General features: G+C 25.4%; 2 protein-coding genes across 5 annotated transcripts; both read left to right on the top strand.

Moving 5' to 3' along the window:
• The first annotated feature begins 1,230 nt into the window (after positions 1-1,230).
• On the top strand, positions 1,231-5,582 carry LOC107164905 (histone deacetylase 8-like). 4 transcript variants are annotated; one of them, XM_089217258.1, is made up of 9 exons: positions 1,231-1,584; positions 2,686-2,869; positions 3,202-3,343; positions 3,437-3,543; positions 3,642-3,834; positions 3,906-4,078; positions 5,003-5,103; positions 5,285-5,390; positions 5,458-5,582. In XM_089217258.1, exons 1-9 carry the CDS (start codon positions 1,507-1,509, stop codon positions 5,502-5,504), a joined length of 1,131 nt encoding a protein of 376 aa, XP_089073384.1. In that variant the 5' UTR covers positions 1,231-1,506; the 3' UTR covers positions 5,505-5,582. The 4 variants fall into 4 exon arrangements, with proteins under 4 accessions (XP_089073384.1, XP_089073387.1, XP_089073385.1 ...); XM_089217259.1 differs by having other exon boundaries at positions 1,233-1,598; XM_089217260.1 differs by lacking the exon at positions 1,231-1,584 and adding an exon at positions 1,785-1,896.
• Positions 5,583-11,888: 6,306 nt separating this feature from the next.
• Positions 11,889-17,559, top strand: LOC107172481 (receptor expression-enhancing protein 1-like). The gene is made up of 6 exons (XM_089217298.1): positions 11,889-12,368; positions 12,466-12,538; positions 14,699-14,778; positions 14,845-14,965; positions 15,042-15,152; positions 16,616-17,559. Exons 1-6 carry the CDS (start codon positions 12,337-12,339, stop codon positions 16,865-16,867), a joined length of 669 nt encoding a protein of 222 aa, XP_089073424.1. The 5' UTR covers positions 11,889-12,336; the 3' UTR covers positions 16,868-17,559.

The raw sequence follows: 17,559 nt of genomic DNA, 5'->3' as shown, positions 1-17,559 counted from the left end.
TGCCCCGTGTGTTTGACACACGCAACACACCAGGTTATTGCGGCCAGGGGCGGACTGGCCAGGCGTGCTAGTGTGCCGTAGAACACCGGGCCGGCTCAATATATGGGCCGCCGTGGGCTCATGAACATCAATTGATAATATTAGTATATTAATAATAAATGTATTTTTTTTTTTTTTTGTTTATAAATGTTTTATTCAATCTGTTACAAAAAGAACAATAAGAACAATTGATGAAATTGGAAAGTAGAAGAAAAATAAAATAAAAATAAAAATAAAATAACAATCTAGATATAGGTATATAACAGAGCGTAGAAGCCTCCCAGTGGAGGTATTTTTAAATATCTTATTCATAGAGGATGGTATAAACGGGTAGTGCCGGCCCCGACAGTAGAATACTGGGCCGTTCACCTCCCAGTCCGCCTCTGATTGCGGCACTATTATGTAATTTTTGATTTTGTAGACCATAGTGCGTACACACGTTCAAATCTTAGTGCACACTAATTGTACATTCGTGGTGTACATTGTATGATATGTCGTGATGCACATAAAAATAGGGCCTGGCCTGCGCTCAGTGGCGTACTCATACTGTGCGCAAATAGACAAATTACTTTAGGGGGGACTAAAGCAGTAAAGCCCCTCCTAAAATATTTTCTAAAACTTATAATATATGCTCAGTACTAATTACTGACTTTTGAACTGGGAGGACTTGGGCAAAAATATGGGGGGATTAAGTCCCCCCCAAGCCCCTACCTATTTGCGCCAATGAGCGTACTTAGAGGGGGCGCAGGTGGTGCGTCATTGCACCAGGGCCCTTTAGCTGTGTTTTACAAATGGGGCCCTTGAGCCACTAATCGGCCTAATCAACAAGTAGCAACTGAAACTTTATAAGGGTCCCGAAAAATTAGGTGCGTCCCTGGGCTTAAATACATATTATTTTGTTGATACAAGATAGGTACGCCAGTACGCCACTGCCTGCGCTCCGTGATCAAGTCGCATTTGGTTTTAAACCATAATATTGTCTAATTAAATCTTACTCCATCTTTGAAACTCACTTTGATAATACAAAAATTTTGTTTTGACCGAAAACACGATACTTAAGATAATATCATACATAATATTGTAATATTATATTACAATATCTTAAATCGTGACCGCAACTCCGCAACACTTTTTGGTAAACACTGGATAATATTGCTATCAGAGTAATCGTGATAAGAGAAATGTCGTTGAGAAGACGTTCCTTCGCCCCATTTTCTTTGATCTATTACATTAATATTGAGTATTTCTTATATATTTGTAATATTACCTATCAACATATAAAACAATTTTGTTGGATTTTAATAGAGTTTTGTTTTCGTCTCACAACAAAATAATCTCTATTGTACTCATATTCTTTTTATTTTTGTGGTTCGTTTTTACCCGATAAATAATGTAGATTTTTAAATATGCAATTATATGTATTCTTATTTATAAATAATAGTCTTTAGTATTTAAACAATATTAGAAATGGATCATAATGTGTGTTACATTTCCGACCCACAGTTAATCAAAGAATGCTGCAAAATTCCAAATATTTCAAAGAGAGTAAGACCTGACAAGTAAAAATATAAATAATAACAACTATTTTTATTTTTATTTTACAGAATTTTATGGTGTTCATGTGAAATTAATTATCTTGTTTTCTATAACTGCGATAACTATTTATATATTTATCTAAATAACTTAAATTTTTAGACGCTTAATCATATTTGGAACTAACATTTTTTTTTATTACATTTAATTACACACAGGATTAGACAAAATACAACACTTAATATATTTCAAATGTAAAATACATAAAATTTGAGTTCTGTTATAGTGAAATACAAAATAAATAAACCTTATATTATAAATCACGTAAGTTAAAAAATACATTGTTCCTTTTTAAAAATATGAGTTTTTAATTTACCATATTATATTTATCATTGTCAATGATTATATATTATGAACAACCGACAAATGATTTGTTAGGAAAATAAATATTTTTAATTTTATAATTTAAATAGTTCATTAATTTTATTTCATTTTAATTGTGTATAGAATTTTGTATAACTTGTATAAGAGCTGGTTATATGTAATTTTAAATAGCCTAGGCTGCATAGTTTTTTTTTTTGTTTTTATACAAATAAAACACTTTTTTTAAATAATAATTCCAAAAAATATGTACATTAAATTGGTAGTAGTTACCTAATATTTTTATAGTATTTGAATACATTATTGATATTGTAGCTTAAGGTTTCTAAACATAATTGTAGATAAAACGTGATTAACATGGCGCTTATTTTTGGAGCTATGAGATGTAAAAACATTAAAATTTTAGTATTAATATAAATTGATACTAGCCAATATTAAAAAAAAAATAGACTTGATTGTAAATTTGTGTATAAAATAAAGTTAATTTTTAAAATATGATAATTTACTATTTTAGAGGTTTGTAGAGTGGGCTTAATAAACATAGAGGTTTTAAGTTACTTAATGATTTCTTAATTTTAATTTTTTAAGCTAAAACTAATATACATCAATAAACTATTTGTAAATGACATTTAATTTTTTTAAATTACATTATCTATTCATCTTAACTAAGTATTTTCATATATAAATGTTACAAATTATTTTATTTTATAATTTTTTATTTTCAATTTTTAGGCTTATTTAGTTGATAGTCTCATTAAGGCATATCATCTATTCGACCACATGGATGTATTGAAAGTGAATCCTTCATCATATGAAGATCTTATAGGATTCCATTCTAGCGCATATGTGGATTTCCTAAAGAAATTAAATGATAACAATAGTTCTGTCTTGGACACTGAAGACGAATATGGAATAGGTTATAGAAAAATATTTTATTTAAGACATATTTATATTTAATTAATATTGAAAATATCTAATATTATAAGTTTTGTATTGAACATCATTATGTAGTATTTTGATCACAGATTACAGATTTTAATTGTTTGATATCAAACTTTTTTTTTAAATGAAACTATAATTGATACGCCACTCCACAAATTATTCAAATTAAAAACTAATCACATACATATTTAATAACTTAATAAATTATAAAATTAAGTTTTTGAAGTAAAATTTATACAGTTTTTTACTATTAGTTAGATTAGTGAGTTAAAATTATATAATTAAAATATGAATCTTTTTTTTTAGGTTATGATTGTCCAGCTGTAAAAGATATATGGCAGTTCATTACATATATCTCGGGTGCTTCGTTAACTGCTGCAAAAGCATTAACAACTATGCAATATAGATATTCTATAAACTGGTGTGGGGGTTGGCATCATGCTCTAAGGTTTAGCACTAAACTATTAATCATTATTAAAAATATGCTTACCTTTTCACTTTTTTTAATGCAATTTAATTAATGTTTTTTTATTTTTGATAGAGATTCAGCTCAAGGTTTTTGTTATGTAAATGATATAGTACTTGCTATTGAAGTATTAAGAAAAACATTTGGAAAGGTGTTATATATTGATATTGATGTTCATCATGGTAATAATATTTGTATTCAAATTTATTTTCAAGAATAATTCTTCCTGTTTGTTTATTAATAAATGTCCATGTTTAATAAAAATTTCTAATTAATTTAGGCAATGGTGTTGAGTATGCATTTATGGCTACAGATAAAGTCTTTACACTTTCATTTCATCAATATGAACCAGGTTTTTTTCCTACGAGTGGATCATTGGATGATATTGGAATAGATAAAGGAAAATATTATACTGTAAATGTTCCATTTAAAGAAGGAATAAATGATGATAAATACATTACAATGTTTAAAAAGTAATTATGAATAACTTATAATAATTCATGTTACAACTAAAAAATAAAATATGCTTATTTGTTTTCTTTAGAATTAGTAATATGGTAAATAGTTCCTATAATCCAACATGTATTGTTGTCCAATGTGGAGCAGATAGTTTAGTGGGGGACCCAATTGGTGGATTTAATTTGACACCAAAAGCATTAGCAGAATGTGTGAAAAATGTAATGAAGTGGGAAAAACCTACATTGTTTCTCGGCGGAGGTAATACATGTTTTAAAAATTAAACTTTACACTTAACATAAATTAATAATTCTATTTATAATATAAACTATGTTTCAGTCATGGTCGTAGGGAAATGGTGTTTGTAGCTGTGACACAACCTAATCATAAAGATACTGGCATTTTTGGCAATCATGATTATTTTGATAAAATTAATTATTTGTTTTATTTACAAATTAAAATTGACTTTGAATTGAAATAAAATATTTTTATAATAATATTGTCATTCCTCAACAAAAAACTTTTGAGTTATGAATTATTAATAGTTCCGATATCAAATACCAATAAAGCAATTCTGATGAAGTTAGTTTTGGTTTTTTCTTGTCCTGGTCAGAATGCTTCTTTGAGTAAGATGATGTTTATGTTTGATTTTGTTTGGGCGTTCTTATAAGTGTGACATTTTTGGAATTAGTGTTTAACAATGAGTCCACAATTGCACGTTTTTCGCCTGGGTGTGGGCTCCTTGCACATTAGATGAGAATGTGTAATAAATTTGTTTTTAGATTAAACTAACATAATATGCATTTGATTTACTGCAAAAAGTTATTTTTAAACTTGTCATTAATGATCTGATTATTAATTTTTTTTCTAGTCGAAAATATGGTATTTAGACATTTTTTTTATCTTAGTTTAATTTCATATGACACCTCCCCTCATCAGATTTCTCTGATACCGTCCCTACTTTCAGTATACTCGTGTGGCACTTTATCTCTTAATATTATTTGATGCCGGTTAGGTTACTATATAATATTATTTGGCTTCTAATTTGAAGAATTAATTGTTTTTTTGGTGTGTAATGTTTTATAAATGCCAATTTTTCCCATTTAAAGTATTTACAGTCTAGGTACTTTGTTTGTGTAAGGAATATTATTTGTTTTTATATTAAAATGTAAAACTTTTTATTAGGAGGATATAATGAAGCAAATGTTGCACGTTGTTGGACATATTTAACTGCTATTATTACTGGACAAGATGATGTATTATCTAATGATATTCCAGATAATGAGGTATATATAAAAAAATGTATTAATCTAAAAGGTATTAAGTTGAATGAAAAATAACAATTTTTACCAGTGTTTTTAAGCTTTTACTTATGCCATAATATGATTTATTATAAAAATGTCTTGTTTTAAGAACTAAATATATTTAAGAATTTTATTTAATTTAAAAAAATGAATTATGTTTCAGTTTTTTTCGGCTTATGGTCCAGATTTTACTTTTGATATCAATCCAGGAAATCGAAAAGATTTTAATTCATTTCATAATTTGAACAACATTTTCAGTGTTATTGCAAGTAATAATTATTTTGTAGTAATATTGATTTGTTAATTTTTTATAACAACTTTTTTTTTGTTTTTAAGATAACATGAAAATAGTAAAAGAATTAGTCCGCAAGCAAGAAAAATAATTCAACATTAAAACTGTGTATTTTTTTACAGAAATGGTTTAATAATATTTAAAAATAAAATTTTAATATAAATATGAATATTGCTGTTTCATACATTTTTTTTTAAAACCTGATATGATTTTAAATTTTGATCCAAGATCCGAAAAAAGTCAGTCACCCATTTTACTCTTGATTATACATTAAATATTTCATGTTATATAAAATATAAAATGTTATAAGTTTTATAATAATAATATAGACCATTATAATTTTATCTTAGTCATAAAAAATACATTTAGACGATACACCTCTTTAAATGACAAATTATCTAATTTGTCATACAAATTTCTACATTTTATATTTTTGATCCATAGAATACTCCATGTAACTGAACGATTAATTCACCTTATCATTTAAAAAATAGTGATTACTTTTTACATATATCAATACAAACTTTTAATAATATATTATATTAGTATCAAATTATTCTTACAGCAATTCATAGTTTGACTAATAATTATTATTTAATTATATATTTTAATCATAGTTAGGTCATAAATATTATTTTATTGAATAATGAATTGCCAGATATGTATATTAATTCATTCACTTAGCAAATTTCATATGTTTAAATTCTATATTATTATTGATTTGGTGATATAAGTTTAATAACTTAAATATTTAGCAATTGTTTTTGAAATATTTGATACCACAAATGTAATAGGAACATGAATAACTGTTGCGTATATTGCTTTATATACTTAAAACATACATATTTCTATTAAACATAGATCAGTAATTATGCATTAGATACTTATTCTGACAAGAAATTATGCTCTATAACAATGGTCGCAACTGGTGAACTGTGATCCGAATCAAGACCGTGGAAGTAAGAAAACTGGACCGTCAACATGTCTTTAAAATTGTTTGTCTTCATATTAAGTACTATTTGAAAAACATAAAAATTTGACAACAATTTTTTTCATTGGACCTCATTTATTAATTATTTCAATCTTCTTGACTCCAATAGAAATTACTAGCAGACTCCTCTATATGTTGCTTCAAGTTAAATTATCATGTTACTATAAAAAATTAAAATAATGTATCGCCATTTCCAAGTTTCAGTTCTAAGGCAGTTTGCCACTGGTAGTACAATTTTTGGTTTTGATCCTATTTTGTATCTGTTATTCAAAAAGCAAATGTTAAACAAAAGTATATCTTAAAAACATCGAATTATTTATATATTCCTTGAAAAAGTCTTAGCAAAAGAAGTCATTACCATGTACTCCAAAACAAATAGATGATTAAGTACAAAGTTTTGAATATTTAAATCATATTATTTTTGATAACTTTTTATGTATTTAAATTTATGACGACTATATATTTTCTTGCAACTCATTAAATGCAATTTACAACGTAGTAAGTTAAATACTAGGAGTATACCCGTAAATTCATTACAATATCATTTCTTGATATGCTTACAGTGGCGTATACAAGATTTCTGAAAGAGAGGATAAAAAAAAACGATATTACCTATTAATTTTTTTTATATTAAAATAGGTAATGTTGTTTAAAGAGTTACTCCAATGATGTGTTAAATTTGCATTTAATGATATAAAATCTTTGTATACGAAAAAAAATTCTGTGCGAAGACAGAATATTAGTAATATAATTAATATAATATATATATTAGAGAATATTAGTAATTATTTTCAATAATACAATAATTGTGATTAAAGTTATTTACATTGCTATCGAGCATTAACACTAAAATAGGTTAAATTAATTTTTGGCAAAACTTACAAATTTTAAAATATCATAGTGTGTATAAAATATAATAATGTACCTATACTTTAAAATTTAAATAGTCTCATAGCGCCTAGCTAATTTTCATGATTTTTACGAATTTTGTTAAGATTCTTAATCCAAACGCTTAAAAATATCTTACGGAAAATAGATTATATCTATATAAAGATAGAGTTATAGAGTTTTATGATTAGTTTGAAAAACATACTGAACTAAGAGATGAGCCATACATTAAATTTTTTTTTTTTTTAATTAACGGGTATATTGTTATACAGAATGTGCAAATAAAATCGAGAAATAACTAAAAAATGGACAATGTAATGCAGTTTAAATCTCTTATGTAAAATCAAGTTCTTTTATTAGGTATTATAGATCATTAATAAATTTGTAATTTAGTCTACACCAATAAGGAGCTCAAATACAATGGTTGTTTGTTCATTACCTACCTGTAATTTAATAAAATATCTGCCAGATACGTCATATTCAAGGTGTAGTGGCCGGTGGGTACCAGGTACAATAGTAAAAATGACAATAGAAAATCTCTTAGGCCTTAAAGAATTATATTTTATTGAACTACTTTTTTTTTTTTTAATTTGAAAGGAAGATTTTTAAAACCGCATTGAACTCTCATTTAGGTTAGGCTTTTATGTTATATTATGTGATTATAATATTGAAAAACAAAGTTCAAAGATAAGATCCCTATTTGCAGAGTGATTTTTTTTTTTTAAAGACAATTTAGCCATGAGCTCCTTAATCCTTCGTCAGTTGAACAATACCTATATGATATTAGGTATTTATTAGGTAATTCGGACATTTGAAATATTCACTGTACTAGGTGGCACACATTATAATACAATCAAACTTACAGTTTAAGTTTAAATTATATTAAACGGTAGTAACAATATCTCACTTTTATTATTACGTATTTAACCAGTCATTAATATTATTTAGGTACCTACAAGTCAATTGGTCTTAGACCATAGTACATAGGTAAATCATGGTAATAAATAATAAGAATAGCAAATATGCTATAGGTATACCTACTAATTATTTAAGGTTCATTTACTAGGTATTGGAATCTGAGCAATATTGGTATTGATACACTAGGAATTTTAGAGTACCTTACGTATACACTTATTAGTTGACATAAATTTACTTTAGCTAAAATTTTAAAAAAGGTATCCAGAATTTTTAAACATTTTTTTTTAGTCATACGTGTATTAATGAGGCAAGAACGATGTTGCAAAAAAAAAAACATTTGCGGAAACCATTAGTTTGGAAGTCATAGCCTTATAGCCTTCCGATGTTTACGGTTTTAAGTTTATAGGTACGGTTATGCGCAGATCAGTGATCACTACATTAATGCCTCATGAAGGACCTCGAGTTTGGAGATCGTAGCCACTACAACAGCGGTCTTCAACCTTTTTGTACGGCGGGCCAACATTTTTAGAAATGTGTTGTCTATCTAAAAAAAAAAAAAAAAAATGTGTGATTGACGAGTTTATCTATTATTAGTTAGTATTAGTGTATATGAATAACTATTATAAGTTGTTATGAATAATACCTACCAAAAGAAAATATTATAAATTTATTTTATTATATTAATCAATTCAATAAAAAATAAATTAAAAACAATGAAAAAATATAATGTATTATTTTCAAAACATTAATTATTAGCTTGGCGGGCCGGATCCGGCCCGTGGGCCGTAGGTTTGAGACCCCTGCACTACAATATAATAGGTATTTATATGTTACTCTTACTTTAACTACCCATTGAGTATGGTGACCGGAGACGGCAGGTGATGGGAGAGTCACTATACTTGTGTTACCACTGTTACCTTACTTTACCTAAAAAGTTTACGTCTTGATAGGCTATACGTCTAAGCGTCTGACCTAAGGACAGGGATGTTTGGGCGATTGTAAACTCCACCGATTTACAGCAGGTAGACGATTTTAGGGTTGGATTTATAGCATTTAAATTTCAATAAAAATCCAAATATACATCTCTTTATAACAGCTCTATTAGATATTCAATTACTATTATATTATTTATTTTAAATATTTTAATATTGTGTAAAAAAAGATATAAGTATCTGAATATAATATATATAAATAATAAATCTGTACATAAATTATGTAGGTACGTACTATACTTACGTAATGTTGATAATTATATATTTTTCTATTATTTCTATTTGATTTTTATATGATTTTTTTTTATAATTATTGTGTTTAAATACAATAGATCAATAGATATATTATAATTAGGGCCCGGATTTAAATGTACTCAAAACCATACAAATATGCTTTAAAAATTAGCCAAAAATGAAAATATCCTCAAAAAATTACCTTTTGTAAATAATAATTATATAATATATGGCATTTATAAATGCCATTTATATTTATTTTTTTATACAATTTGTTATTTTATTTTGGAATTTAGCATTTTAGGCTACTGCCCCTCCCCCCTTAAACCCGCCCCTGTCCAGAGCTCCTAGAGTTTCTGGACCGGAGTCGGTAGACGAAGGAAACCGCTATAATATACTCTTATACTCATGTCACGTTCACTTTAACGGGCAAGTTTGAAGTTTGTAATATATACTCATTAGCCAGTTGTCTGCCTGACAGCCTGAAGATAATTGAAAAACAACTTAATTTAGCTTTTCTATTTTCATGGAGATAATTCAATATGCATTATAATAATAATATAGAATTTAAAAATAATAAGAGTAATAAATTAGCGATATTGGTATTTGGTATAAATAATAAATATAAAGAACCAAAACCAACAATAATGTTCAATTAAGTAAATTACTGAAATGTCTGAAATATATATAATATATTATGTAATATTATGGTACCTACCTAAATATTGTTTACGCAATTAAGCTCAAGGAGAGGTATTAAAATAAAAACTTAGTTTTAAATAGTAGATTTATAATATAAGTATAATTTATAAATATATATAAAACATTGTCTTTGTATACCACGTGTTGTGTTGTTGTGTATCTACTATATTTTGCGAGGCTGGGCAAGTTAATGATTTTTTTTAAGTATAGGTTAAGTTAAATTAATATATTTTTAATACATCATTAAGTTCAAAGTTAAGTTAACAAATTTTGTTAACTTACCTTAACTTCAATTAATAAGTAAAGTTAATAAAAAAAAAATTCATTAAAAAGATTTTAAAATAAGTGAAAATCACTTGTATAATAGGTAATATATCTATGAATATAATATCTGCATATATTAATATGATGTGTATAATTTAAAAACTGTTGTAGGGCTGTATAATTTTATAACTCTATTTAATATTTATATTTCAGTCTGGAGTCTGGGTTGATTTATATTTTAAATGTGCTTACTTTATTGTTTAACCTTAAAAATTCAAAAATAAATAACTCAAACGTTTAAAAATTAGGTATAAAATAATTGTCAACAAGAAGTTTTAGGAATGATAACTATATTATGAACTATGAATATACAATTGTACAATTAATGTATATCATACACCAGTACACCACTATTTATAGGTAGGTTTTAGTATTTTTGTAATAAAATGGTTACTATTCATGATAATCGACAATCATAACAATTATAAAATAAGATATTAATAAATATTAAGTAATAATAATAATAATTAATGAGGGTACCTAACATTATGTTCTGTGGTATTATTAAACGTGACTTCGTGAGCAGCTCGTAGCTATTGATATATCTTATATAATAATATACGGTCATGCGGGCGACTAAATGTCGCATTGTTATAATGTTATCTTTATATTATAAATTATTGTTTATTATTTTATTAATACATACTTAATTAATATAACATATTAGTTGTTATTTATAAAAATAATCACGAAAATATCTTCTTTTTTTTCCAACAATATTTTCTAATATTATACGAAGTTTTTAAATCGACGAAAAATTATAGACTAAAATATATTCTAGATAAAACGAAAATTCAAAATTAACTTAATTGGTGATATTAAAAAAGTAGAAGTTGATTTTAAGTTAACGTAGATAGAAATAAGTTAAAGTTAAGTTAATTAAAACAGCGAACTAGTAAGGTAAGTTAATAAGTTAAAATTAACTTAACTTCTAACTTATTAACTCGTTAATGCCCAGCCTTGATATTTTGTACAGTAAATAACTACAAAAAAAAAAAAAAACAATCAAAATCTGTTGCTTTGGAAGGATATGACTTCCAAAATAATGGTTTCCGTTTTTTTTTTTTTTGCACCATCGTTCTTAACTCGTTGAAATACATATGATTGAAAATAAAAATGAATGAAAAAAATGATGTGTAGCTAAACTGAATTTGTTCCCAAAATATCTAAAAACGTTTAACCAGAATGTCTAAAAAAGTGGAGGAAATGGAGGACTATCGATAATTGAATTTGAAAACAGTTTTAACCATTGCTTTTCGATTTTAACCTCGTAAGCGCAGAATGTTGTGCCGAGTGTGGTTGTCTGTAATGTTTCTCATTATTTGATTATTTTCAGTTCTTACTTCTTATCTTACTATCATAGTATCATACGTATCATATGGTATTATTCAACGATAAGAAAATATCACTATCAAACGAGAAAACACCAAAACCATAAATTTATTATAGGCATTACTCCGAGTTTAAGGTCTATGACCAAAACAATAGCAGTGATAGTTAATGTTAGCCAATAGGAATAGAATATTTTTTTCTTCGATACAAATTAGTTATTATGTGAGTTACTCCGTGTATTTTGTTCATCGTTCATTAAGTTTTGAAATTCATTGCCTTATATGGAAGTAGAAACGTACGGAATGAATGAACTATTATGTGGTATCTAAATAAAATGTAACAGTAACATTTCTTGATTTTTAACAACAAATAGTAATGAATTATATGTTTACATTGTTTAAATTCAAAAATGAATTTGAACAACTCGTTGTTAGGTAGATAAACAGAAAATAAACACTCTCTTCTGAAACAGGCTACAAGAATTTGAGAAACAGTTAGTTAATCTATGTTCTTACTAAATTATTCATACAGTTTTGTACAATATGATTCCAGGAGCTGTGTGCAAAGTATTAACGTGAGTTAATTTTCTATCAACTGGTTATTAGTTATTATTCATCAGATTTGTTTTCTTATATATATATGTTATGTAAATATCTCATTATTATTTTTAGACTTTTATTTGGTGTAATGTATCCAGCATATGCATCATACAAGACAGTGAAAAACAAAAATGTGAAAAATTATGTAAGAAAATGTTTAATATACACTTAATTTATAACCATGGTTCAACTTGTTTCGAAGATCTATTTCTATTATTTAAATGAATCTAAAAAAAATGTATTCCTCATAAAAAAATTAACAGAGGGCCTTAATATGTTTTCATGTATTTGCAGAGTATTTACCCAGGCATAATCATTATCCATCCCTATTTTTTATCCATTAATAAATTATTTTATTTAAATTTTGATATAAAAAAATTCTTCCTACTGATGGAATAAATATCATATTTTAAAATCCAAACTTATTTTTTTTAAATGTGAACCACCCTTTATTATTATAAGTGTGAGTACAGGGGGCAGCAGCTACCCATTCTGCTAGCTAAACTTTTTAAAATATAAGACTATATTATATATTGAATCATAATCAATATTAATCAGAAAATGTATTAACTGAAGTTATCTTTAAACATACAGAAATAATTGACAAGGATAATGTTATCAAAAATCCTGTACCAGCAGACAGTCTGCACATGCCTTAATTTATTAGTTATAATTATAAATAAATTGGTGCTGCTTGGATATGTGGTCGACCGATGGTACACAGTTAACAATTATACACATAGACGGCATATGCGACAGCAATAAAAAAAAAATAATAATAAAAGATTAAATTGGCCTAAATATAATTATACACTTATGTATTTTCCACCTATATTTATCATTAGGTACTAAAAGATAAACTCATTGATTATATAATAGTCTGATATAGTGTATTTAATAAGTTTGTTAGTAACCTAACGGCAGTTGATCTTTTGTGTTTTGCATGATTATTAGTATAGGAGTATGTATCATCCAATTAAAAGATTTTTATTTGACCATTACTTATATTGGCAAACATTTATGAAGAACAATTTTTTTTGCTTTTACATAAATATTATACGATAACTTGATATTTTTTGAAGTCGCTTATTTACTTACGTACTACTTACTACTATTACTGTGTATTATAGGTACGTTGGTAGTGTAGCCTATTACACAGTCTACATAATAATATGTACACTGCATATTCGAGCAATAACAATATATCAGCACATTTTTAAGTAGATGATTTTTTTTGAAAATTTTTATATATGTTAATAAAAATTTAAATGAATAGTTTTAATTTTTTAGAAATAAGTATATTTATTATAATAGTCCATTCATAATAATTTTGGATGATTTGAGGTGTTTTTTTTGGATCCATTTAATATAGAACGATTTTTAAGGACTATTATTTTTAGTACTTAGAAACAATTCGTTTGAATTTTTAATTGGGCACTTCAAAATTTTCAAAATAATCCTCAAATTATCAATTTAGAGTTAGAATGTGGTCCCCTTTGAAAAATATGTTTGCATTGTCATAATTCTATGGCCAACTCCTTGAATTGAATAGAAAATTTCTAAGTATTTAAAAGTAAGGCGTTTAAATTTAATTTAAAATTTTGAATAAACACAATTAATGGGTAAAAGGCCAATTTAATATGTAAAGATTAGGTTTAAATATTAACTAACATTTTTGATGATGGAATATCAATTTATTTAACGTTTTCATAGCAAGTACAGTGCACAATTTGGGTGGTCTAATTTTAATATTTAATATTTAGAAATGCTTAGCTCCTCTTAGTTTCACCTATGAATGACTTTTGGAAAATACTATTGATTACTAATTACACCTCATAATCACAAGTTATTGAATTTTTTTATTTTATTAATACTGTGCAGACTAATTTGAGTATAATATCCTGATGTCACATTTTTCAATAAATCAGTTGACATACAATTCAGTTTTTATTACGTTTACCTATTTAAATTCAGACTGAGGCGCTAGGAAATACTTTTCAATATAAAGCAATTAACATCAAATTTCACAAAATCACAAAATTTTTTTTTTGTTGCAATTTAAAAAAATTTAAATATACTGAAAAATTGAAACATCTTATTTTTATATTTTATAATATCATTTATAATAATTCAATCTCTATTAATCATAATGATAGTTTAAATTTTAAGTTGCTTTTGAAAAAAATAAATATAATTAAAAGTATTTAATAATTCATTTTTGGCTGTTAAAAAACACTAAAATATATTTTTATTTTATTGTAGAATTTTTTAAAATAATAAATAAACAGCATATTTTTGCTTATAGGTTAAGTGGATGATGTATTGGATAGTTTTTGCAGCATTCATTTGTATCGAAAGCTTAACTGATATATTCCTTGAATTTTGGTAATGTATTTTCATTATAAATTGTTGGATTAAAAATAAAAAAATGTTTACCTTATGTGATTAAAGGTTCCCATTTTATTATGAAATTAAATTGCTCATGCTGTTATGGATTTCTTGTCCATTTACAAAAGGTTCAACAATTCTATACAAACAACTAGTACATCCAACTTTGTTGAAAAAAGAAACAGTATGAAGAATTTATAACATTTTAAAAATATAAAGACATTTGTAAATTTTGTGTTGTTTTTATTTATTGTTAACAGGATATTGATGAATTTTTGGTCAATGTTAAATCACGTACCTATAATGCTTTAGCGTCAACTGCCAAACAAACATTTCAAATGACAGCTGCAATTGTTGCCCAGCATACAGTGGTAAATATTCAATATAGATTATTAAAAATAGGAAATATATGGTACAAAAATTCAGATCAATTTAATATTATTACATAACAATAGTAGACTATGAATTGTAGAATAACTTTTATATATATGATTATCATTAAAGAGCAGATCTTTAGGTTTTTACAAATTTGTATTGGCTTTATGAAATTTTTTAAAGATGAAAAATGTGGACGATTTATCTATCGCATAGTTAGTAGGAAAAATTATTTTGCTTATTAAATCATATTTAACCTATTTTTCATATTTTAGAATATATTCTATTATTGTTCATAAAAATCATGTATTTTGTTAATTTCTCGAGTTGTGTAAATCTAGCAACCATTTTTTCTAGGCCAAAAAAATAATTTGATTTAAGAATGCTAAAATTTAGAAATCATTCAATTATTTATGTTTAAATAATTTAGCAGTTACCAAAGGAATGGAGTATAACAGTTATTTATTGTTGTTATTGAATAATTTTAAAGAAAAAAAAAATATTATCTGCATGTGTTATACAACTTTAAGGAATATTTAGAGAATATTTTATGGTGTTTTAGAAAAAATTTTAAGCTTTGAAGAATCTAAAAATCTTCAGCTCTTTGATTATCATTAATGCATATTGTCTAGATTAAAAAAATTGTAGTTAATATAATTTAATTTTTCTTAAGATTTCTCAATAACCAATAACTTTATTTTATGAAAAACTTATTGCACTAGTCATGTTATGCAGCAAACTGTGATTTTGCATACTTATTTAATTTAATTAAAAAGTGGATTGTTTAAAATACAAAATTGATTCAGGTTATTTTTTCTTTAATAGTAGAAAAGTCTTGGAAGTAGCATATTTTTGTTTATTAAGAAATTTCTAGAAAGATATAATTTTGCTCTCATATAATCTAGGCTATTTTTATTGTTAATTTGTTCATGTTAATGTTTAGATTAGAGCTATATGACTAATTAGAAAGATGTTGTTATTTTTAGACATGTTCTCATGTATGAATGGAAATTAAAAGTTTCCATTGAATTTTATTCAACTGGAATATCCAAAATTATATTTAGAATAATTGGTTGTCTATATTATAAAGACACCGTATTATATTGAATTTAACTTTTTTTTTCAAGTCTCTTATTGATTGAACTAAGTGTCATGTCATCAAACAGACAATTTACTTGTGACGAAATGTTCAAATTGGTTATAAAAAAAATGTAATATTTCCATTTGACAATTTCATTTTGCCTATTTTTAAATTATTAATAATATTTGTAACTTATTTTTAAAATTTATATTCTTATATATTTCTTTTATTATTGGAATAAATTGTAGTCATGTTCAAAAAAATATATTATTATTGGTTCCATTAAAATACAAACAAATTATCTAATGTTCTTTAAAAATTATTATAGTCAATATTTTTAGTCAATGGTATTAGTTATGTTTACTTTTTATTCAATAGGTTGGGCGCATGCCAATGATTCTCCAACAAATGGTTACATTGGACGATGAGTATTTGCCACAAAACCCAGCAGCTGTCATAAGAAAAGTGAAAAAAAAGAAACCTACAACTAATATTATAGAAGATTCTGTATCAGATTCTTCTTCTGATTCATTGCCAATAGAATCTACTATTGTTGTTGAAGATGTGCCCGTTCAAAGACCTAAACGTAGTAAAGTGCAATATCATAAACCTAGTAACGTTAATAAATAAGAGACAGTCATTTAAAATGATCATACCATGTTCCATCATAAAAATATCTTGTCATAACTATAAGTCTTAATCATATACCAAAAATATACACACTCCATGACAATATTGCACTTTTTTTTAATTTTCAAATTCACAAGTTTTTAGTTTGTTATCACTATAGTTTTCCATTTTTTTCTTTTTAATTATTAATTTAATTTAACATGTTCACTTTTTTGATGTTGAACAATATAATGTTTCATTATTATAGAAATCAATTCTTCTGTAATTTATTGTATTTTTATTATAAATTTACTAATTTAGTTTTAAGATATAATCTTTGACATAAATAATTAGTAAAATAGAAAGACAAAATATATAAAAGACTAACAAATAAAGGGTATAATATAATAAATTATCATATTATGTTGCTCACACTACAGTTGTTTCCTTGTATAACGGTGCTATTTAAAATAATTTAATTTATGTTTAAAAATAGTCTTTATTTTAGTAGATAATTTCATCTCATTTATGAATGTTGGAAAAATATAATTAGATAAATTGTTTTTCCATCAAGTATTATTCGGAATCTCTTTTACACTAAGTATTATTTTGAAAATTGTTTAATGATACATTTTGTAAAAAATATATTTATTTTTGAAAAAATTATCTTAAAATTTTGTTTTTGTTCTAGTCACAAACACCATCACAAAATA

Source organism: Diuraphis noxia, unplaced genomic scaffold (genome assembly GCF_037042655.1).
Source record: "Diuraphis noxia isolate RWA-SAM2 unplaced genomic scaffold, SU_Dnox_SAM2 contig0001, whole genome shotgun sequence".
NCBI lineage: Eukaryota > Metazoa > Arthropoda > Insecta > Hemiptera > Aphididae > Diuraphis > Diuraphis noxia.
Note: the sequence above shows the minus strand (reverse complement) of the source record. Positions and strands in the feature narration are given on the sequence as shown.

Bases quoted from the DNA above. Each gene is read 5' to 3' on its own strand.
- LOC107164905 (XM_089217258.1), top strand. From the start codon at position 1,507: ATGGATCATAATGTGTGTTACATTTCCGACCCACAGTTAATCAAAGAA. The intron at 3,344-3,436 runs GTTTAGCACTAA...TATTTTTGATAG, and splicing joins GGTTGGCATCATGCTCTAAG to AGATTCAGCTCAAGGTTTTT. The intron at 5,104-5,284 runs GTATATATAAAA...ATTATGTTTCAG, and splicing joins ATGATATTCCAGATAATGAG to TTTTTTTCGGCTTATGGTCC.
- LOC107172481 (XM_089217298.1), top strand. From the start codon at position 12,337: ATGATTCCAGGAGCTGTGTGCAAAGTATTAAC. The intron at 12,369-12,465 runs GTGAGTTAATTT...TATTATTTTTAG, and splicing joins GCTGTGTGCAAAGTATTAAC to ACTTTTATTTGGTGTAATGT. The intron at 15,153-16,615 runs GTAAATATTCAA...TTTATTCAATAG, and splicing joins TTGTTGCCCAGCATACAGTG to GTTGGGCGCATGCCAATGAT.